Genomic DNA, 24,774 nt, shown 5'->3' on the forward strand with positions numbered 1-24,774 from the left:
GGTCTCACCAGGGCAGAGTAGAGGGGAAGGAGGACCCCTCTCGACCTACTAACCACCCCCTTCTAATACACCCCAGGATGCCATTGGCCTTCTTAGCCACAAGGGCACAGTGTTGGCTCATGGTCATCCTGTCGTCCACTAGGACCCCAGGTCCCTCTCCCCTACACTGCTCTCTACCAGGATGTTCCCCAACCTATACTGGAACCTGGGGTTGTTCCTGCCCTGATGCAGGACTCTACACTTTCCCTTGTTATATTTCATCAAGTTATTCCCTGCCCAACTCTCCAGCCTGTCCAGGTCTCGCTGGATGGCAGCACAGCCTTCTGGCGTGTCAGCCACTCCTCCCAGCTTAGTGTCATCAGCAAACTTGCTGATAGTACACTCAATTCCCTCATCTAAATCGTTGATGAATATAGTAAATAATACCGGTCCCAGTACTGACCCTTGAGGCACTCCACTAGTTACAGGCCTCCAACTAGACTCAGCCCCATAGACTACAACTCTCTGGCTTCTCTCCTTCAGCCAGTTCGCAGTCCACCTCACTACCTGATCATCCAGACCACACTTCCTCAATTTAGCTGTGAGGATGCTGTGGGAGACTGCATCAAACGCTTTGCTGAAGTCAAGGTAGACCACATCCACCGCTCTGCCACCATCCATCCACCGTGTTATTTCCTCATAAAAGGCTAAGAGATTGGTCAAACATGATTTCCCCCTGGTGAAGCCATGTTGACTGCCCCTCATAACCCTCTTATCCTTGATATGCCTTAAGATGGCACCAAGGATAAGGTGTTCCATCACTTTCCCAGGGATGGAGGTGAGGCTGACCGGTCTATAGTTACCCGGGTCCTCCTTCTTGCCCTTTTTGAAGACTGGAGTGACATTTGCTTTCCTCCAGTCCTCGGGCACCTCTCCCGTTTCCCAAGACTTGGTAAAGATGATGGAGAATGGTCTAGCAATGACTTCCGCCAGTTCCCTCAGCACCCGCGGGTGCATCCCATCTGGACCCATGGATTTATGGATGTCCAGATTGCTCAACTGGTCTCTAACCCATTCCTCATCGACTAAGGCAAACCGCTCCGTCGACCTGACTTCATCTAAGGTCTCAGGGGTACAGGGCTCTTCAGGACTGCCTGCAGCAGAGTAGACAGAGACAGAAACTTGTTCAGGTTTATTCAGTTACTTTGCAGGAAGGCAAAACAATAAAAAAACTCCTACAGATTCGGTACCTACTGAGACACACTCTTCAGAATTGAAACCTCTGCTTAATAAATATATAATTTAATGACAGGTTAATCTCATCTCCCACTCCTGGAATACTCTGAACCATATGGCCATAGCTCCAAGTCTGCTCACATTCAAGGCTCACTGCTGGAGATTTTGCCTTCCAGGAACAGCAGGTCAGCACTCAGTGCCAGCATGCTGGCACCACACTGTGGGTGTATGACACTGAGCCAAGAACTGAGTCACATACAAAGCACTATATTAAATAACAGATATTAGGTATGTATTCAAATAACCTTTCATTGTAAAAAAAACTATCAGAAAGACTTCTCAGCACCATCATGTGTGCATAGAATCATAGAATAGAATTGTAGAATAGTTTGGGTTGGAGGGGACCTTCAAAGCTCATATAGTCCCATCCGCCTGCAATGACCAGGGACATATTCAACTAGATCAGGTCGCCCAGAACTACATCCAGCCCTGGCCTTGAATGTCTCCAGGGATGGTGCATCCACCACCTTTCTGGGCAAGCTTTGCCAGTATTTTATTACCCTTGTTGTAAAGAATTTCTTCCTCACATGCAGTCTGATTCTCCCCTTTAGTTTAAAACCATCACCCCTCATCCTATCACAACAGGCCCTGCTAAAAAGTCTCTCCTCATCTTTCTTATAGGACCCTTTTAAGAACTGAAAGGCCACAATAAGGTCTCCCCAGAGCCTTGTCTTCTTCAGGCTCTCTCTCTCACAACAACCCCAACTCTCTCAGTCATTCCTCATAGGAGAGGTGCTCCAGCCTTCTGATCATTTGCAGCCCTTCTCCGGACCCTCTTCAACAGGTCCATGTCTTTTCTGTACCGAGGACTCCAGAGCTGGATGCAGTACTCCAGTGGGGGTACATGCTGGTGTGAATTACACTGTTGACCCAAGTATATCGCTTGTCATTTGGTTAATGCTGCTTAAGGTCCAAATCTGGACACAAATTTGTGGTGGGGGGTTTCAGATCTCATGCTTATCTCATGGTCAGTCTGTTAGACGCATATCCTAGCAGACACAGCAATAAATATGAGTAGCAAGCTTGTTACACACTGCAGAGAAGGCTAGATTCCAACGAAAGACAAACCCACTGCACCAGACTCTGTACTCCCTCCTCTCACAGACCACCCCACCTCATACCACAGAAATAATTTGCTTTCTGAAAAGGGGTATTAGAAAAGGTAGAACTTGATCCATTTCACAGAAAACCTTCCACTTGTCCACTGCAGTATTTTCAACACCACTAGTTGGTCCTATATAAACACCTCCTGTATAGGCCATACCCTCAACATTTATCTCATGGATTAGTTATGAAATAGTATTTGCACCTGATTCCTTAAAAATGTAAAGTGGAAACAGAGAACAACATCATGGAATTCCACTCAGTCACACAATACTGAAGCATTTCTGAGTCACTCTTCAACTGCATACCTGCCTAAAATAACTATGCGTAAAGCACTAAAGAGTAACAAAAACATCCCACAGGTTGACTAGATCAGCATATTAAGTTATATATCATAAGTCTGACTTCCTCATTCTTACTTTATATACTTAATTACTTTATATAACTATACTTTAATCCAGTATTGTTCATATTAAACCTAAAGTAAGAGTTGTAATAAGTTGTTAGTTATGTACTGCAAATTAAAAAATAATGACATCTGATACATTCAGAACATTTGCATTTAGATTATCTAAAATTATTGCAACAGGAAACATATTAGAACCATTTCTAGCAGCATGGTTTCCTTAACAGAACTCAGAACTTTATCTTGTAGAAGACAGGCCTTTTCCAGCTTTCATGTCACACTGTTCCATAGGAAACTGCAGTAACAAGAAACTTTCTTCTGTTAAATTAATAGTTGCATGGCACATGGAACAACAGTTTCTACAGTTTACAGAAAATAGTCACCCATCTGAAATACCAGCTCAAACACTTCCAAAGGATTAAGCAATAAACACTGCCTCCCCACTTTACCCTAAATACTGCAATTGCTGTGGACTCTGTAATGACAGAGCTGGGTGATGACAGTGACCCAGTCAGTGTGGCTGGTTCCCAGACGTGTACAGGGAAGGGCTGCCCCACCTCACCTCACCTCTCCTGGACAGTGCGTTCCTCACCCCCGTCATGCTGCTGCGCTTGCTGTCCCTGCACTCCCTTCTTCCCACCAGACTAATTGCACTCTGGGCCACTGCAGGATTTCAACAGGCTCCTCTTGCGAGTTTTGTAGAGCTCAAAGGTAAGTCTGAGGGTTTTTCTTTTTAAATGCTTATTAGTGTATGTGATCAATTTAATATCTTATATATTCTTTCATATAGGGTTCTGGAAGGCAGTCAGTGCTGCTGTAGCCAAATTCTATTTAGAGTAATTTCTGAAAAAATAATTTTTTAATCACTCCCCCGCCATTTTTAAAATTCAAACATTAAAGCAGAGAAGTAGAAACCATAAATAATGTCAGTATTTCACCCAAATTCATAGTTTAGTGGGTATTTATGCTCTTTATGCAGCAAGTATGGGAGTTCTCTCAGAATCAGTTTAGATCCCATTTTAAACGCTTGGTATGGTGAAGAGAAGAATATATTCTGCATATGCTACTTTATACCAAACTTCTGTAAAAAAAAGGTACTGCTGCATTGTTAGTGCTTCTGCCAGAAATGAACAGAAAATACACACTTAGGAAGGTCAGCCAGGGCTCTTACACTTGTCACATTGCTAGCTAGTAAGAGGAGAAAAATTAAATTAATCATAGATTATTATTCATATTTATATTCCTCTTCATAATTCACTAAAAAGTCATGAATTATTTTCTCAGTACAAAAATTAAAATGCATTTAAGCTTGAAAATTTAATATTCATTGCTCACTGAATTGAGAAGTAACTCATCCTTGGAGAGCAATCTGAATTTTAGAGCAAAGAGCTGTGGAGCAAAAAATACAGTATATTTCTGGGACCATGATTTGCTATGATTTCTTTCTGGATTCTAGAAGATAAATTCTCTATATCTTGCTTTATATTTGTTCAGTCTATTGTTGGATCACTGATGTAAAGGTAAAAATAATCTGCTTTATGAGGCTTAAAAAGTGTAAGTGTGAGCTCTGCAAATATGAACATGCTACTTCAGACCACAAGAAACAAAGAAGTGCTATTAATAATATGCTCATCATGCCACTGTTTACTACATAAAGTTTACTACATACTTTCTCATCTGTAGAGAAAACACACCCCTCCCTGCCAAAACCTCATGGATACACTGAACAACACACCTGCTGCAATTGTGTAACTTCAAGATGAGTTTTTCCTCATCCTTCTCAATCTAACATTTAAAAAGATAATGCATAATACACAGCCTCCAGTCTCCTACAGGAAAAGAAGTTCCCCCACAAAGTCAGCATCATCCATAACCACTGGACTGATTTAGTTGTCAGCTTGCACCTGGGAGCATTCAGATGACACTCACTGCTCAGGGTCACAAAACATTACCCATCAGCTGAGGGCTCACTGTAACAATTATATTTCTTTGCAAGGGAGCATAACTCTTCAGCATGCTCCCAGGGCTGCTGCCTGCCCAGAAGGCATTGCCTTGGGTGTGCCACCCAAATACGTTACCATTACCTTTCTCTATAGCAAAGTGGTTTTGAATCATTCCCCTCTAAGTACAAGGCCTGTTTACAGAGCCATGAATGTTCTTGTGTAAAAAGCTTTTGTTGATTATCAGTATTGCTTTAGGTCATTCTCTTGGTCATTAACACTTAGGGATGTGAAGTTTTCAGCATCAACATGTGGTAAACTACTGATATTTCTATTACTATAGCATTTTTTTTTACCAGCTTATTTGGTAAAAATAGCTTTGTTTTGCAAAATAAAACCATAGACAAAAGTGAATTTCTTGCAGATTCTGCATATAACAAACTTTGAAGTCAACACCATGCAATTCTCCTGTGGAAAGATTTTCATTTTTCTGCTTGTAAGGCTGCAATGGAATAAAAGCAATGGAGCAGGTGATAGAAATGGCTCAATCACAGATAACAATTGGTCTACAGTGCGATCAGCTTCACAGAGATTGGTTCTGACTGTGACTACTGCCATAAATCCTTCTATCATCAGTCATGCTGCACCAGCAACGGCCAACATCAAAGAAAACGTAGCAGAAACAACAGAGATTAGCAGTCAGCCAAACAGCACACCCCCGACGTCCACTGATAGCACCACTTTATCTTCAGCTGCCACTACAGTATCGAAAGATGGAATAAACAACTCTGCCACAACCTTCAATCCAGTATCTTTAGTGACACTTACAACAACAGGTGAGCATTCTCGACTGACCAAAAGCGCTGCAGCTACTTCTACGTCCACAGAGAAATCAAGTAACTCCACAGTCACCTACAGCACGCCTTTGGCTGTGGTGCTCCCCAGTGATAACTCTTCAGTCAATGCCACCATGTTGTTCCCCACCAGCATTGCTCTGACATCACCCACAGTGAAGGAGGACAGTACCACGACAAACTCCAGCACCATTCTGCAGGCGACTGAGATGAATCATAATTTCAGCAACTCTCCTACTGCATTGCCTGATTCAAAAGATGCTAGTGCAGGTAAGTCTATAACTGAAGACCAGCTGATTTAACAAAATTATAATACCTTTTTTTTTCCTTGAACAGGAGGCTTTATCAGATATGTGAATTAAGAGGTGATTTAGTACAGACTAAAAATAAAACTCGCCCAAATAAAAAAGGTTTTTTTTTTTTTTTTTTCTTATTTGTTGTTTACTTGTTTAACACTTCCAAAAATAGGGGAAGCTAATGACACATACAGCCCATTCATACTGGAGTGGATGAAGCTGTGCAGAAATAACATCTGGGGCCCCTACCTAAGACAGACATGGAGTGAGTCCAGAGAAGGGACACAAAGATAAAGATGCTGCAAGGGCTGGAGCACCTCTGCTATGGAGACAGGCTGAGAGAGTTGGGCTTGCTCAACCTGGAGAACAGGTGGTCTTTTGACAAAGACTTGTAGGGACAGGACAAGGGGGAATGGCTTTAAACTGAAAAAGGGTAGATTTTGATTAGATATAAGGAAGAAGTTCTTCCCTGTGAAGGTCATGAGGCCCTGGCACAGACCGCCCAGAGAAGCTGTGGCTGCCCCATCCCTGGCAGTGGCAGTGCTCCAGGGCTTGGAGCAACCTGGTCTAGTGTAAGGTGTCCCTGCCAGTGACAGGGGGTTGAAAATGGACGAGTTTTCAGGTCCCTTCCAACCCAAACCATTCTGTGATTTAAAGCATGTAACACATCAACTTATTTAAGTTCAGAAACTTTTGTGACCAAAGATGACTTCTTATAAATACTTCCAAAGGATTTACATTAAATTGTGCATTTAATTATGAAGTCAAGTATGCGTGGGAAAACAAAAGGAGTATAAAACTGTCATGGAACTTTTCTACTCTGCTGTTCTAAATCGGGTCATCAGAGAAAGAAAAGGAAGGATTAGAACACACAGTAATTTTTTGTCATTAATTGGCTTTCAAGCTTTTAACACAAGCTTATCCATCATATCCAGTAGAGTACACTTTGTACCAGGAACTGCAGGAGCATCAACTACCATCACTGTTCTAATAATATAATGTACCTGATTTTTAGATAACATGACCGAAAAGGAACTGGGGTGGGAAAGCAAGTTCAGTTCCACGAAAAACAGAATACTTAGGAGAAATTTTTTATTACAGTTAAGAAATATCTTGGAGGAATGCAGTTGTTCTGCTAACTGAACAAGTGCAGAAAGAACTACTGGATTTCTTACCTTACATACTTAAAAGTTGGTACTCTAAAAGTTAATCACATGAAATTCAGAGGCTGCAATTTTAACTGCTGGCCTAAATACTTAAAAATAATTGCATTCAAAGAGTGATTACTGCTTACTTCTTTCAAGAAAAGGACAGTGGGTAATTCTGCAATTAAACCTGAAACTCTTTTATTTGACTAAAAAAGCTCATTTAGCCTTCCCTTTTTTTTTTTTTAAACCCACGTTATTTCCCTGAAAGTCAAGGATGGAAATGTCTGTTTTCTTTTCCAAGGGCAGAAGGTTTCTGCAGGGAGGCTGGTTTAGTCAGTCTGCAAAGTGTTTCAGATCCTTACTGAAAAGCCTAACTTCACAAAACCCTTGACTGCTATAAAGCAAGAGTCAAGTGTCTGAACTTACAGACTTATTCTTGTTATTCAACTTTCTATTCTTTTTTTCTTTCCTAGACAAAATGAACAAAGGAGGAGTAATAGTTGGCGTCACTGTAGGAGCCATTTTGTTGTCTATATTAATTGGTCTGATTGGATATTTTATACGTGGTAAGAAGAGGTTAGAGTCTTTTTCCCACAGATGGCTTTATGATGATACAAGGAATGACCCAGGTAAGAAATAGCACAAATGTTTTGCATAAGAACATTTTGTTGCTTCTGCACACAGCTGCTTAAATAGTCTGGTCTTAATCACAGAATCATAGAATCAACCAGGCTGGAAAAGACCTTTAAGATCATCAAGTCCAACCTTTACCCCATGACTGCCAGAAGAATTTGTTAGGAATCATATCATCAACTCCACTCAAACTAGTTTTCAACTGATAGCACTTTATTATTTTTAAATTTTAGCTTAAAAAAATACGCCCCTTAATTTTGTGTTTTTGTTTTACAAGTTATTTTTTTAACCTCTAAAATATCAGAAAATACTGTTATCTAGTATCAGTGAACCTACTGAAAGAACTGTGGGTAAGTTCAAAATTACAGCTCAAAAGCTCTCCCAAACTTTGATTAACTGAATAAGGCTAGACTCCTTACTCACCCAACTTCAGTTATAGAATGAGGGATGAAGTGTATCTGCTCTCAGGAGTAAAAATATTTTTAAAGAGGTTTAAAAGTTTGGCATGAATATGTATAAACTCGCATTAAAGCATAATCACATAGTCTCCAAACATTTGTATCACGTTCATGGACTTTATTTTTAAACATTTAAACAAACATTGAGAGGGCAAACACACTTTTTTCTCATATAAAATCAAATGAAAATAAAACTCTGGCAACACACCCTCTCTGGCTTAAATGCAAGAGCTGAAAGCTGCCAGGATGTCAGATTAGGAAACAGATTTGAAAGTTGACCACCCACGTAGTGCTGAATGGACCTTACTGGGAGGATTGTGTTATCTTCAGAAAACTGTGTATCAGGGCCTTCATCTTTTGCTCCCTCAAACATAAGAAAGAGGTTGACTGGATTTAGCTGCAAGGGACTGCTGAACTAAGCTGTGAGTATACAGGGATACAAATCTTTTAAGCAATATATAAATCTTTCAAGCAATATATAAAAAAATAATCCCATTATCCTTTTAGTTCTCCACTTAGACAACTCACTTGGACTATATGATACAAGTTTTGGATGTGTGCCAGATGACAGAAGCAGCACAGCAGATAAGGCAGTGGAAGACAACATAGGCTGCCCATCTGATGGCATTCCTATGGCTGACATGACACCATCCCACTTTTCACTATAATGTCAGCTTCAGATTATCTTCTCACCTGTTATTCTCATACTTTCCTTTTTCCAAAAGGACCTGGCAGCTGTTCTCTTACAACTATTAGTGTGCAAACAATGTTTTGGAAAGCAAAGGCAAAAATCACAAGATAAGGAGACAGGCAGCAGGCAGGGCCCCCATCACTCTTTGACTTTGTAATTAAGTGATCATCCTATGGTTTTGCTGGAAGGATATTACACTTGCTTTATTAGAAATAATATAGACAAATAGCATCCAGGTAAAATTCTGCCTTGGGTAACTTCAGGTCATGAATGTGGACATTCTATGAATTCCTCTTTCCACTGGAACCTCAGCCTCAGCTGAAAATGGCAAGGGCTTTCTCTAAGGGAGCTCAAAGACAGAAATGAAGACAAAGAAGCTACCAGCATTGTCTGGTAACTATATAACCAAGTGCAATGTCTTTTAGGAAATTATGAAACTAATTATTAGTAACTGCAAGGCTACAAAAGCAAGATCAGCAGCCAATGAAGAAATATCACTGAGGCAAGCAATAAAGTGTGCCAGTTATATTGTGTTAATTTTTAACAACCTAATTATGATTTTTGCATGTATGTGCATGCGTTTCTTGTGTTGTCTATGCAGCTCTGATGTTTTGCTGCTGTTTGAATATTTTGTTTTGCTTTTACCAGGCCAGCCTCCAAAATCTGTGACATTCGTTCATTCTTCACTTGAAGTTAGAATCATTAATACTTTTTAATACATATTTCTTAAATAAAGCTGTTGTGTGCCATTTGACTCTATTTAAAATTGTAAAATCCTGGCTTGAATTCAGAGAGTTGTACAAATGCAAACTGGTATTACTTTCTCAGGGTTTACACAGGCAAACATTTACACTGGTAAAATTCATTATGTCTTGTTATAATACTAGTTTCCTCTATTTTCTAGTAGCAAAATACTGTTGGCTTCAGTGAACGGTAATTCCAGCAAGAATTTCATGCTGGAACTATTACATGTCTTGTGTGGCACTATGACACTGACCTTCTAAGAGAGACAAGACTGTCCTTGGTAACTCCTGTTAAACAGTAGCCTCTGTGGATATCACCACACTTGGCTTTGGGCCCCATGACATGATGTGTGTGATGTCAGAGTGAATATAATGAGATATTCAGAATGAGAATTTGAATATAGGTATTAAAATTAAGTACTTACCATCAAATCTTTCCTATACTACTTTAGCTCCCACAAAATTGTTCTCATTTGTTCTACAAGAATTCTCTACAAGATGTCATTTTTATATTGACTCCAGATAAGTAAGTTAACCTCCATGATTGCCTCTTAAAAGACTTCCACCTACATGATATAAAATTCAGGCCTGAAGATATTTAGATTTTGAACACAGTTATTACATTAATGATAAAAGGTATTTCCACCCACTGCTAGCACAGAAGTTGAAGCTGAAACAGGAACAAAAGAGGTTGTGTGACAAAACCATAATCCTTCCTTAAATTTTCTCTCGAGCTATAATCTCCCTTTACCCAGTAATCCTACAAAAGGGTCAGGTGAACTAAAAATACAAAACAAATAAAAATGCACTTACCCCAAATTGCCATGAAAATAGCAAAGAAGACAGTTCCTCCATTATCAAACAAATGTGTAACCTGAATAGAAAATAAATACATCAGGAATAAATATTACTGCCATTTTACCTTTTGCCTCAGTGAATCACAAACCATATAACCACCAGTCACAGAAACTAAAAGTGAGGCATTCTAACCAGAAGTCCTACTTGGATATTTCTTCTTCCAAGATTTGTCTCACTCTTTCTTTCAGTATAACTGGAACTCTGGTTTTCCAGACTGTCACTTCATGCCTCTCCAGTCTATGTGTTTCACAGGCATTAAGAGCTTCTCTGTTCATGTCCAGACAAGCTAAAAATTCCTCCAAAGTTCTTCTCATATGCTGGGTCAAATTTAATGTCCACGTATTCTATTTTAAGGTTTTTCTAAGCTTAAATAACTTCCATCTTTTCTCTTGTCTTCCTCTATGTATTACTTAATGTCTCTCTTGATTCTCTCATGAATGCTATCCCTTTTCTTGGACTTATCTCTTATCTTACTCTTTGTTGTAACAATTTTCAGACAGAACAGGTATTCTGCTGCAAAGTCCAAGGCTGACTGATAGAAAATAAGTAATAATTAGTTTCTGCATGCCTGTAGATCATTCTAAGAGTGGGTGAATCTGATGTCTCACTTGTTATGAAAACATCACGATTTATCTTACAGAAATCCACAATTTCTAATATTCAAGCCATAATCTGAAACAGTATGTGGGAAACTGAAATGAAAATTGATGTACTCTCAATAGAGTTAAGGTTGACAATTTCAAGCAATGTAATTTATCTAGGAATAAAGGGCCTACATTTTCTCTAATAGAAGGTGGCTTAACATGTTGCTGAGCATTAGTAAGCAAAACAGAGGGCTCAAATTCCTATTTGAACAAAAAGCATAAATCATTGTAAAATAATAGAGCAAACCAACTTATCATCAACAAACATATGTTAAAAAGAGGATCTGAAGAGAGAGGAAAAAGAAATGAAAAAGTGCTGTAAATGGCTTTGATATGACTTGTCCTAAGCCATCCAGGAAATGTCTACTCTTTGAAATAAGAGAATGTCTCAAAATAGAATATTCTTGAAAAGACTTCACTGTCATTGATGTTGACTTTGTTGCTCATTTAAGGACCAATTTTTAAGCTTTTATCATGAAAAGAAACTTGTCCTTTTGCCAATGGAAGGGTGCAAGTAACCAGATTCAGTTTTGCCTTCCTGTGACCTTCTCTTACATCTGAAGTTATTCTGGCCAGCAGGAATGTTCTGTACATGAGGTGTGCCAGGATGCTGGGGCTGATAGACTGCCTTCAGCAGTTTACCTAACCTGCTTCTGTGAGAGCTGCCTGCTGCAAGGAGAATTCATCCTGTTGACAGGTTTTCATTCTTCTAGAAAGAGCTAGCATCACTTCTGCCTCACAAATTAAGAAAACTAACTCAGGAAAGCAGAAAAACTCAATAGAAACAGTGTTGCTTGCCTCTATTTTCTGTCTTACTGAGTAAAGTAATTACAATATTATGAGATTTCTTAAAAACCACACATTTTGTCTTTATGTCATTTCTTTCCTTTTTTTTTTAAGGTTCTGAAATGATAATGACTATCTGGTATAGAATATCAATAAAGCCAGTATGTTCCTTGCATGAATCATACAGTGGGATCAACTGCACACATAAATACATCTTTTGCTTTAATTTCACTTCCATAAAGGAAAACACAAACATAATGGGTATGAGACTGTGAATAATAGGTATGAAAGGTGAACAACAGCAGTACAGTAAAGCTGAAGAACACTGATTTTGGATATTCTGCACAGTAAAGACTGCATCTTTCCAAGAGAAATCAGAAATGAACCAAACAAACCTAACCTAGAAGAATTAATGTTACTAAAAGTAGAAAATATGTATCTGGCTCCTAATCTAGAATTGCTTTTACAAAAAGTACTTGGTGAAAATCTTTCAGCACCACACTCAGAATTGAGACTTGACTGTTGCAGGCTAAAAGTGTAGTGTAAGGCTGTGTTGACCAAAGGCCTCTAAGAAGAGGTGAGATACTGCAGGACTCATGCTAGTCCATCAGCATACCTGGCTGATGTTGTCATCGTGATACAAGACTTCAGGTACTTCAAATTAACACTGAATCAACACCCTGCCCTGTGGCTGAGGGCAAGGTCTGCTGGGTGCAGGACCAGCCCCAAGAGCCCCAGTACACCACACCAATCACCCATGGATCAAAGAGTCAATTGAATGTGAATGAGAATGACAGCCTGGGCATTCAGCAATTCAGATTGCAACTCAGGCATTACCTGCCTTTCCCTTCAATTATGAACTTTATTTCAGTGTGGCATTTTTAATTGAAATGGCATACAGAGGGAAAGGATGAAAGAAATGGGTGGTGACATGAAGGAATAAGGCGTCCTTTGTATTTTGTTTCCAGCATTACAAAAACTTGGCAGAAAAAATATTTGAAGTATATGACTTCTCCAGCTTTCACTTGTTCTGTCTGAAGTGCTCTTCTGTAAAGGGGAACTTGGCAGATAGTTAAGAAATTTAAGAAAAAAACCCTGACAGCAATTTTAATAATGTGAAACATGAGCACAAAGCCTTATATAATGAGGCAGGCCCCACAACATAAGCAGGTTTAGGGAGATGAACTTCACTTACAGGAACTCCCTTTTCCTATTTAACTCAATGCTTATGTATTTGCATACAATAAGCTACTTGAATGAATAAGGATTAAAACACTTACTGCAGAATAAGGGTGTCGGTGCCTGGAATGAACCAGGAATAGCTCCCCTGGCACACCAGCTCTTTGATTGTATGGAAGGAACACAGAGAAATATGTTCCCACGACAAAACAAAACAAAACAGAAGGAAAGGCCAACAAACTCCATCTCGGGAAAAGAAAACAGGCAGGAAATGACACTTTCTTTTCCTAGACAGCAGATAACAATTCCTTATTTTTAAACACATTAGTTCTACTTATATTACTAACAGTGTTTCAGAACATACAAAGTACCATTTGATTTGAAATCAGATTGTAGTTTTCTAACATTACAGACTGTTCGTATTCACTAATTTGGGTGCAAACACAGGGGAAGTGCTGACACATGTTTTGGGTATTAGCTGCTCAACTTAAGCAACACAGTGGCAACCATCAGGATCACAATCCCTGCTGGAGACCAGACATTTCCTAGGAAGAAGGTAAAAAGTGAAGCTGCAGTGAGCTCTTCTTTCAAGAAAACACAGTGAGTGAAGGCATTACACTTACAATCTTACAGCTATAAAAAGCCTTGCTGAACCTTTTTATTTTTGTCTTTCTCTTTGCCATTTGAGTGGCCAGATGGTAATCCTATTCAACAGTCAAATCCTAAAAAGAGAAAATTTGTGGTTGTTTTATGTGTTCCAATCTATCTAAGGTTGACCAGTTTTTCAGGGCAAAAACACTGGCAGGAAAAGTATGGAGCTGACATGGTTTTCCATAATCTTTGCAGACCTCAGAGAAGAGTGCATGCAAAGATTGAATATGAGTGGTTATTACTTGTCTTCCCTGGTAGTCATCTGAGATTCTTTCAAGGGGACTTGTTTGAAAATACACTGAAGTATGGATGGACTGCTAAATTTTTTCTGCTGCAATGAATTATTCACAATATGACATTAAATGTGAAATCTGCATGATTGAAGCACATGATGCCATGCTTCTAACTGGGGATGGTAAAATAGCAGGACCTGAAGTTAGAGGGATGCCACATGTATTAATTTCCCATTGAACTGCAGTGGACTTAAAGGCACTTAACTTCCAAAAAAAACATTTCTGTGACGAGTTGTAGGGAATACATAATGTTATTTCAATTAAGAAAGCTCTTACCTTCAGTACACATCTTAAAATAAAAATTAGTAAAAAATAGTCACAAAAAATTTTATGGAACCATTTTCTGCATTAGAGAACTTAAAAAACAGTTTTGCATCAAATAGATAAATTTTTCAATGGTATTTACTGCTGCTGTTGCAAATAAAATTTTAATTTCTTCATTTTTGTGTTATAAAAAACTAAATTAGTAAAATCTAAATAGAAATAATTTTTAATAAATGCCATATGTTCTTCAGACAGATGTGAAATTTGAGTTTTATTCAACACTGGTCCTAGCTATATGAAATTTTGAAATCTAACACAAAATTGATTTTCTCTTTCATACTGCTGCAGTGTTGTAATGACATGCCCAGAGATAAATACATTTTACAAATGCAGGCTTCTCAGCAAAATTTATCTTATGAGCTAAAAAATTCCAAGAAAAATGCCAAAGCTGCTCTTCCTGCATTATGAACATACCACACATAAAATACATTGCTCCAAACACTGCACATATACTTAGGATTACTTAATTTTGAAGGATAGATTCTTGTAGCAAAATATGTAGCTGTGTAAATCTTTGCATTAGTTTGACAGGGTAAAGCACATAACAGGCACATTATGCTAGAGCATTCCTTATAGGAGCAGAAAGTCAACTACTAAGTGAGCAAGGGAAACAGTAAGAATTTAATTAGAGTGGAGTGATATGATCTAGTGTAAGGTGTCCCTGCCCATGGCAGGGGGGTTGGAACTAGATGATCTTAAGGTCCTTTCCAACCCTAACGATTCTATGATTCTATGAAAGTAGGAAAAACCTTCCAAAAAAAGTTATTACTCAGGGGACTTTATGAGTTGATGAAAATAAGGATTTAAGAAGGAAATGTTCACAGAAAATAGAACAAGTTCTAGTATAATCTTGGATCATTTCAGAGCATTCCCGTATTAGAAACGTGAATTACAATGGCTGAAAAAAACCCTCTGTAGAGAAAAAATGTGTTGCAGGAATCTTTGCGGAAGCAAGGGCAGGCATTACACAAAGAGGATCTTTAGACAAGAAATATCTTGATGGCAGATACAATTACCTTGGCATATATGCAGCTTTCATTGAGTTTTTGTAGTGTGCAATTGCGTTCACACATAGGGCACATGATGGTCTCATTTGCCTCGCAGATCTCTTTGCTTGAGTATGAGACAGGAAAATAAAGGTTATAAAAAAAGCTTTTAGCATCTTCAGATTTTCTGAGGTTATGCTGTTTGTGGTCTCCATTTGTTAACACAGATTTGCCTACCCTACAAAACTGGCTCAATAAAATAAATTAAATGTTTGTCATCTAAGCAATGCAGAAGGTACCAAACATTAAGAGGATGGACTAACTGGTCTAACTACACTGATTTCATCAACTTATCCCAGTTTACAGCAGCTGAAGGTCTGCTCCACAGAATGAACACATGCACACATAGATGACCACTTAAATGTCAAAACAAACTCAAAGGAATTTCTGGCAGTCATATTTGAAGTCTTTGCATTCTTATTTCCTACATAATGTACAGAGCTTATGAAAAAGCCCCGCACTTTGATACACTTTTTTAGGGGAAAATACCTTCAAGCCACGTACTGATGTTTAAAGATCCTAAGATTTATGAAGTCACTGTCTTCACTGGGACTGTTCACATTTAAAAGTTAGTACATAATTGTCTTGACAAGGCAAAACAGAATTAACAGAAGTGCAAAAATAAATTTTAAGGTGAATTCTAACTGCAGTGAATGAGCTTCCCAAAGATCCTCAGCAATCGCCTTTCCCTATCCTTTGGCAATGAAATGATGCCTAAAATGATCCTACGACACACTAAGAAAATAGCAGTATGAAAAACATGCCAGGAAATCCCTATTAATTTGTTTTAATAAGCATACTGCGTTCACTTTCCTACTCACGAAACCCAATTTTACAGTTCTAACACTGTATGGAAGATCATACTTATTTCCAAATAAGTGCATCCATTAAATCCTGTCTGATATAACAGTAAATATAGATAACACTTCTGTAATCTTCAGCCATGCTTCACATACCATCAGAATCACTGATTTACTGAAATCCTACAACATAACATGGACCTGACAAAGAAATTGTCCTCAGTAGCCCTCAAGCAAGAATGAGCAAAGCCAATCATTCCAGTGCTACAGAGTAACAAAAATCTTGCAGTGTGTCACATCAGAAAATTTTCTTGCTTGCATTTTCATTCAAATGATTAAGCACAGAAAATCATATTTCAACAATATGTCATAATGGTTTGGCAGTAATGCAAACTGTTGTCAAATATAAGGCCAAATAGTACTGCACTTTGAATTTAAACTCAACATTGTAAATGTTAGATTTTCTGTATTATATATCTTCAGTTAAAATCTTGATTTGTTTTTAAGATTATATTAAGTTTCACAGAATTATACTGACAGCGTAAATCACATGCTTTTGCTCTACTCTGCAAAGGGAGAAACGTTTGTTATGCAAGTGCTTGTGGCAGGTGCTATGTTAACAGTTACTGCAACTCAAATCTTTAGTGTAACAAAGCTAAATAAGCTGCTTTCTACTGTCCGCACTCTGACTACAGCACATGGTGCAAAGATACCTCAAGCTATGCTGTGCTCATGCCTGGGCTTTCTGTTTGACTGACTGCAAAAGGACAACTCGCAGCAGTGATAATTAATGATATGCATAACACATCAAAACCAAACTCTTAAAAACCCATCAGATTAATTTTCTATATACTAATGCCCCATCCCTGGCAGCGTTCAAGGCCAGGCTGGATGGGGCTTTGAGCAACCTGGTCTAGAGGAAGGTGTCCTGGCCCCTGGAACTAGATCATCTTTAGGCCCTTTCCAACCCAAACCATTATAGGATTGTATGCAATAGCTTGATATCTAACTTGAGAATAAAGATAGGTCGTATATCTGGCACATAATTTGTTGAAAGTAAAGAAGCCTAATGAAGGGATGGTTATAGGGCTATTAAAGTCCTTCCATTTGCCCACCACTTCACATTTCCCACGGTTTACCTCAGGGAGGGCAAAAGGATCAAAATATATTTAAAAGTGTATAGAATAAGAAATACGAATTCATGTTACTCATTTTTGTTTCTGCATATCTGATACTTATGAATATAATCCAAACACTTTGGAATCTATTACGGAGTTTCTTCAACACAGATTCTCTGGATTTTCTCTAGGTTACCTTCATCTCACAACTGAATCCTGCAATAAGCTGCCGATGCTATAACCTCATTACCCTGGGGGACCTGAGTGCCAGCCCCTGGCAACCACAGTACTACCACACTGTATTGCAAGCCCATGCGACAAAAAGAACATCTTCCATTTCAATATGCTTTCAGTAACACTGCCCATCTCGTTCTGTGACAGGAAAGAAAAATGTCCCTAACTGTGTGGAATGGGGAGACTTATGTTTTCTAAACATGGGACATGCATGTCTTTTTTCTTATAATAGTGTCTAGTCCCTGGTATCACAGTATGCCTGCAGGGTTTTTGTCTCCTCATCTTATTTAACTTCCCTCTCCCTGTGCAAGGCATGAGAAACATTGAATGATGTCATCAGATCTGAAAGTTTATTGTTTCCCTGAAACTGTAACACAGGAAAGGAGAGAAACTATGAGAAAAAAGGCAGTGTGAGAGGGGCACCTGCTGTGGGAAAGAAGGGAGGGTACCACCAAAAGGGAGTAAATATGCACCATTTCCAACTTGCCCATGGCACACACAGATAAACTATACAGAGTAGCTAGCTCCCTTTACATAGGGGGCAAGGACTGACAGCTCTGTGCTGGGGGGCTGAGATGCAGTCTTGGCACAGGCTGATTACATGTATGTGTGTGTGTACATATATATCTATATAGATACATACATATATAGGTAGATATAGAAAAATATATTCAAATGTACATAAAAAGAGCCACCTGGTATCATGACAGACCCCAAGCATGCAGCAGAGGCAAGCAAGTCATAAACCAAGACAAACTAGTGCCATCATTCTGCATATCCCTTGAATTATTGCTGCACAAAACCTCCAGCTGGCATTGTAAGCAACATCTGCTTCTACAGCAATGTGTGCTTATCTATTTTCTTGTTCCTTTTCTGCTGAAATTGCTGGACCACAGTGGAGAAAGAACAAAACAATAGTTTTCTACCTGCAGCCATTCGGGGGTGGGGTGGGTCAGGGCAGCTCCCTGTGTCTAAGATAGGGAGGGACATTGCTAAGGAAAGCACGCTTCTGCTTAACTGATTTTATCAGTCACCAAGTTCAAGTTTTGTGGTACAAAAGACAGATGAAAAATAGGTTTTTTAGACAGAAATTACTGTATTATACATCAATGCTTCCTAACATCCCTTGATTTCTAATAACAGGTGTTATTAGGATGAAACCTGTTTCACATGAAATAGCGTTACACTGAGTAATACTGAAATCTGGGGCAATGTGGCAGTTATGACTCCGCCATAATGCCCTAGCACTAGGTTTAAATTCCGAATTGCCACTGGGTTTCCTGCACCTAGATTTTGTCAGCATAACGTACCCAACTCCATCTCCTCCTGATGGCTGCTGCATACTGCATTTGTATACTGCAGGAGCTGCAGTGCTCAAAATCAAATGATAGTTTTTAAAACTGTTAGAGATGTTTATCTAGCAGTTTTCCTTAAATGACTGCAGAAACACCAGATAAATAATCTCACAGTCTCAGAATATGGCAAGAATAAGAACATTTAGGTTGTACAGTGTGTCTGCCTGCTAATAGATGACTCCTGTCTGCTCCAAGTAGGAGGTTCCTTGTTGAACCTCCAGGCTAAGTAGGCAAAGATGGCAAGGAGCAGCATCTGTTATCACTGGCCTTTAGAATGAACTGCCTACGTACACAAGGTGATACAGAAAAACATCTATACGCATTTTATCAGGCAAGTTACAATCAGCTTCAGTTTGTAAAGCTCTGTTCTCAAACTCACATCTCACAGCAGGCCTTACTATCTTGATTTAGCATTGCACTGATGTGACAATACTGTATTGTGACTAACCAGAGGGCATGCACAGATTCCCACCATCAAAGTCAACAGAGGACCTTCTGCCCAGAATTAATACATCCAGATTACAGATGTGAGGCTTACACAGAAAACACAGCTAGGGCTTCTGCATTAACCCACTCTCTGTCAGTATTCTGAAATGAACACTGGCTAATGCTAGCTATAATAAGTGTAGAAATATTCCCCTCCCCTTGCAGGCATCTAGAACTTACATGGTGGATCACCTAAAAACAGGCTTTTGCTTCTGGAACAGAGTCCAGAGTCCCTGATGTGCACCTCGGTGGTCTGTATAGCACAGCATGATACTGAAGAACCTCAGGATGGGACCCAACACAACCAACCTCCACAGGGAGCCAACTAAAATCTGCTGCTACTCAGCAGCAGCCAAGAGCAAAAACTCAGGACAGGGAAACATGAAACCTACCTTACCACTGAGCTCCTGTCATTTATACCCTGCACCATTCAGCAAGCAAGATAACTGTATCTTTCCTGTTTAAAAGAACTAAGCAGGAGTCTTCTCAGGAGAAGCATGTGATATAAGCACAAAATAGCTATACAGCTCAAAAAAAAAAATGTTCTTAGAAATCTTGTTCTTCTTCTTGGGGGGTGTCAACGCCACATCTTTCTCTTCCATGAGAAGTGCCTAAAATACTAAGCCATACCCTGAAAACAGCAGATTATTGCTCCTTGTTCCCCCCTAGCTGAAACTGTGCCATTGCACGTGTTAACACAAGATTCCCAGTTCAACAGCTCTAGTTGCTGTGCTCTAAGAACAGGCTGATGCTCTGATGACTGCTGCATTTTATGGACATTTATTTTGCAAAACAATCCTAATACAGAGAACAATACCTTAAAGACAGCATAGTTTCCTGGATGATACACTTACTGAATTTAATTGCATTTAATGCACTTTGAAGTTGTAAAGTCTCTTGGGAGTTAGCTGTACAAAAGAAAGCCTACAAAAGCCTTACAGCACTGTAGAATATAGTAACTCACTGTGAAATATAAGATAAAGACAATTCCATCAAGAAAACTTAAATTAGCCCTGCTCAAAGCTGAAGAAATGACACTTCCTATAAAATCTGACTCCAAGTTTACTCACAGCCTAAGCACCCAACCTGCTTGAAGCAACAGCTGCAACTGTAAATCACTGATAACTCTTGTGTCTGATGACATCTAATGGAAAACTTTGTAATGACGGTGCAACCTCTGAAATAGTTCCTAAAAATACAGCCGGGAACTAACTCAAGCACCCTCATCGCGGTATCTAAACTGACATAAATCTCTCTTAGAGCAAAATCACAACAGTGGAAAACTTGGAAAACTAGGTTCATTTCATAAGGTTGTAATCTCCCTGAAGCTAGGTCTCCTGACTGCAGTTTATACTGTAAAGAGGGAGTATGTCTGATCATCCATATGTTCAACCATTTCATTCACTGACTAGAATGACAACCACTTCAGTACTACAACATTAAAGTTGGTACTTGCCATTTTTCCTTACAGGCAGAATAGGAATCACTGCAGATGCAGTGGTAAGAACACTTTTAAATGGCACACATACAAAACTTGTATGCAAACCAGATTTACAAAGTGGATACACTTGCCTGAAGAACCCAGAGCTCTATTTGGCTATTTGTACATGATTACCATATCTGGAAAACATTTAAAAGTATAATGATCTAAGTTGTGCCTGATGTTCTTAATTTTCAACAGGCTAGTATGTGTTATGAAATAGAATTTTACCTTACTTGGCTGGAATCCATTGTAAATAGTCCATAGAGGAAAACAAAGAGCCCAACCAGGGCAGCAGGAATAAGCATTCCAGTATACCATCCCAGCCAGGCAAAATACAGTCCAATTTTTTCACCAAAATATCGCCTACATGAAAAGGAAACGCACAGATTACTTAAAGTTAAAACTTACAATGACTGCTGTCTACTCTACAGTAGCAGAATGATTCTAATGAGGAACAAGCAACACAAGTTTATGGTAAAATTATTGTCAGTTTACCAGAATGTTCTTTTTAGAATCATAGAATAGTTAGGGTTGGAAAGGACCTTAAGATCATCAAGTTCCAACCCCCCCTGCCATGGGCAGGGACACCTCACACTAAATCATTTCAGGCCAGTATTACATTCTAGTGACACTAACTGTAGACTTACCAAAACATGTGTTTTATAAAAGATATAACTCATCTGTAATTTTCACGTCCTTGCAATGACCACGTAGATGTACTAGTTTCAACATTATTAAATGTAGGACATTTCACTTGCACACACAGAGACAGATAAACATACACAAAAATTTTTGGGAAGGGATAAAGTAAGTATGTATGACGTAAGTATTCAATTATAAAAAGTATTTCTGACAGAGAATCATGTAATATGACATATTTCACACTATTACTAGAGAAAACAATGGACTGAAAACAGAAGTTGAAGATTGAGTTTTAATTCTTCAAAACGTGGATATTGTTGCATTAAGAGATGAAGTAGCAGTGACCAGAAAGTCAGTCAAGGATGATACTATTGGATCAGTACAGAATTGTCCCATGGCACAGGCTTAGCTCCACAGCCTTCAGTAGAACAGTGACTGGTTAGGACTGTCAGATCAGGAATAAATCTGACAGCAAGGGAAAATGAATTATTGGTATTCAGTGTCAAAGATGAGGAAAGTACAAAATCCAAACATCACAATTATTTAACCTGTTACATATATTTCTCTGCTGTACATGTGGTAATCCATGACATTAATTAGAAGACAAATCTACAGAAGTTTATTTAAACACCATGAAAACATAATAAGTAGGTTGTGTTTTCAAACCACCTGATCTGGCAACTGACTGTTCATGTGGATAGGCATCTTTCCTCTCCAAGGTGCTAAGTGTCTCTGATCAGCAGACAATATTTTGTCTGGCTTGTATTTTAAGTTTCAGGCTCAGAACTGTCAAGCAGCTGGACCTACATGCCTTTTATACAGCCTTATTTGAAATTAAAAGTTACAGGAAAGCACAAGGAGTTTAGCAGTACCATTACCACATTGTTACTAGGTTCTATCATAGAAGCAAGCTACTCTTCCAAGTACTAATACCTGATTAAATCAAGAGGTTGGTATTTGTACCACATTCCCCACCGTGCCCAACGCTCATATAAGAGGTGCCTGTGATTCTGAGCTCCGTGTGTTTTGATGGGATGTCTGCTCTTGTGGCTTCCCTGGAAAACACACAGAAATGAAGTACATTACTAGGCACTATGGAATATACCTAAAATTTCTTCTTTTTTTGAGTATAATATTAAATGTTTTTAATAAATAGGTCTCTTATTAAGGACATCTCCAAGACATGTCACCTGGAAGTAACAGGCCTGACAGAAGAGACATGGTTACATATGCTTCTGAAATGGCCAGTTTCTCAAAGAATTTATGGCAGAACCATAGTAATAGAAGGCTATAAAGAACTACTCAACTCTTTATACGGCTTCAAGCACAGTGTTTCTGTTTTGCTAATCCATGATTATTTGTATGCTTTCACCTATTTCAATTTGTCTAAATTTTTCATGGGATATATGCAAGGTTTTTTTTTTCTCTCCTACAGAATTTCAGAAATTTCTATTATGTCAACTCACTTCTCCTTTCCTAGGCATTTTCTATTACTTTATTTAACTCCTGTTTAGCAGTACAGATAAACATGTCTTTCTGTGGCACACATTTTCTAAGACAATGGAAAAACCTGAACTGGCATTATTCTGGAGCTATGTAGGACTCTCAGAAGCATCAAAAGTAAAACCCAGGATTGGTCTGACGCAAAAGGAGTCCTTCCAGGCCAAGCCCAACATTTACAGACTCACCGACAGCCTGAAAGAATAGACTCATGCTCAGCAGTTGAGAGGTAAACACAGGTTTGCTAGAACAACCTAAGCAGGATCTCTTGGATTTGTAATTTTCCTCCAATTCTGAAACAGGACAACCCCTTGAAGTTGAACTTTTTACCCACAAAAGACCTCAGCACTCTGTTACGGTAAAGAAAAGCTATCCTCCAATAACTGCAAGTGAGCCAAATCGTTTATTGGGAGGGAGCAGGGCTACCCAGTGCAGTACTTCAGAGTAAGCAGTCAGATAGACACTAGGAGATCCATGTAATGAAGCCGCTTAAATTTTTATAATTTACTTGAAATTTCAAGCATTCTTCATTGAAAGTACACTATTTACCTGTTGCAATCTGCTAACCCTCTGGCTTAAAAATGAGTTAAAACCAAAGCTAAACATCGCCAGAAGTCCAATTCTACACATTTCTCACTATAGTTAGCAAAGACACGCACCAAATATACCAACACAGAGTGTGACTGCCACAACGTCTAGGAACACCCAGAAAAAGATCATCAACTTATGCTCATAGTCACCTACCTAGAAACAGAACACCAACTGATTTTCACAGACACCTGTATGAATGACTGCAAAGCATAAAGGAATATTTTAAAATCTTTCCCCTTCCCCTGTTCCTTTCAGCACTGTTTATGCCTAACAGAGTTCAAGTCTCAGCATTCCCACTGGGACTGAATTTTCATTCTTATTTCCTTTTGTGATAAAAGAAAAAATAAAAATAAAATTGAAAGTGCTCCAACTACTAGCCCTTAGTACCAGTCAAGCAGAAATTAAAGAGCGGCTTAAAAATACGACTTCATTAACCTTAGCTGAAACTTTGAAACAGTAGCCATACAAAGGAACATATATGTAAAATGGATATGATAGCACAGTTTTGACAGCCAGAGAAAGCTTCACAGGTTTTTCTGGTATTACAGCCAGCTTTTCCCTGAAGTCAGTAATGCACAGCTGGAGCATTAACAAGGATGTTTAATTATTTATCTAAAATACTTCTCTATATCCCCAGTATTTAATTATTAATGCTATAAAAAAAAATTCTCTCAGCAATTTGTAAAGCACAGGTCAGTTCTTTGAAACACAAGACCAAGCCACAACATTCAGCCTGAGCAAGAGATCACAGAGTAACCCGCAGTTACCATGTTACTGATCGGCATTTAAAATGCCTGAAGATGTGTGGCTTGCTTCTTTCTTTTCAATACACGAAGACTGTGTGAAAACCCTCTGAAATCAAACACAGGTTTTTCATTTACTTCACGGGTTTACAGTCTTCAGTAGACTTTAACCTACTGAAAAAGATACTGCCAAATAGAAGCTATCCGGAACTATTCAGAAAAGACTAAATGGGAAATAATTAACCAGTCTCCCTAGCTGTGATGAAGTGCACAACCCATTAGAAAAACAGAACATTTTGTAGGTGGCAGGCAAAAATAATTCAATACAATTAAATGTAGCAATTTGGAACAACTGATATTCTCATTAAGAACTCCACAAGCAATGTCCAATTCATACAAATAAAAAAGAAGTATAATATTCTATTTCAGCAAGAAAATATTCCAGGAAGTTATTCTAATACATTGTATAAGAGGAACTTTAAAAGCAAATATT

The 24,774-nt window shown here is 38.7% G+C and overlaps 1 protein-coding gene across 5 annotated transcripts in view; it reads right to left on the minus strand.

Annotated features, from left to right (window-relative positions):
* ANO3 (anoctamin 3) overlaps positions 1–24,774 on the minus strand; it is a 209,231-nt gene that overhangs the window by 18,327 nt on the left and 166,130 nt on the right. For all 5 annotated transcript variants that reach the window (XM_057414416.1, XM_057414415.1, XM_057414419.1 and 2 more), the window contains 4 exons: positions 22,381–22,502; positions 21,034–21,168; positions 15,300–15,396; positions 10,362–10,422 (listed from right to left, as the gene is read on the minus strand). In XM_057414416.1, the coding sequence (XP_057270399.1) occupies positions 10,362–10,422; positions 15,300–15,396; positions 21,034–21,168; positions 22,381–22,502 (415 nt within the window). The remainder of the gene's footprint in view (positions 1–10,361; positions 10,423–15,299; positions 15,397–21,033; positions 21,169–22,380; positions 22,503–24,774) is intronic.

Source organism: Pezoporus wallicus, unplaced genomic scaffold, assembly GCF_028554395.1.
Source record: "Pezoporus wallicus isolate ANWC-B61680 ecotype Strahan unplaced genomic scaffold, APGP_CSIRO_Pwel_v1 contig_5967, whole genome shotgun sequence".
In the NCBI taxonomy this organism is placed as follows: Eukaryota; Metazoa; Chordata; class Aves; order Psittaciformes; family Psittacidae; genus Pezoporus; species Pezoporus wallicus.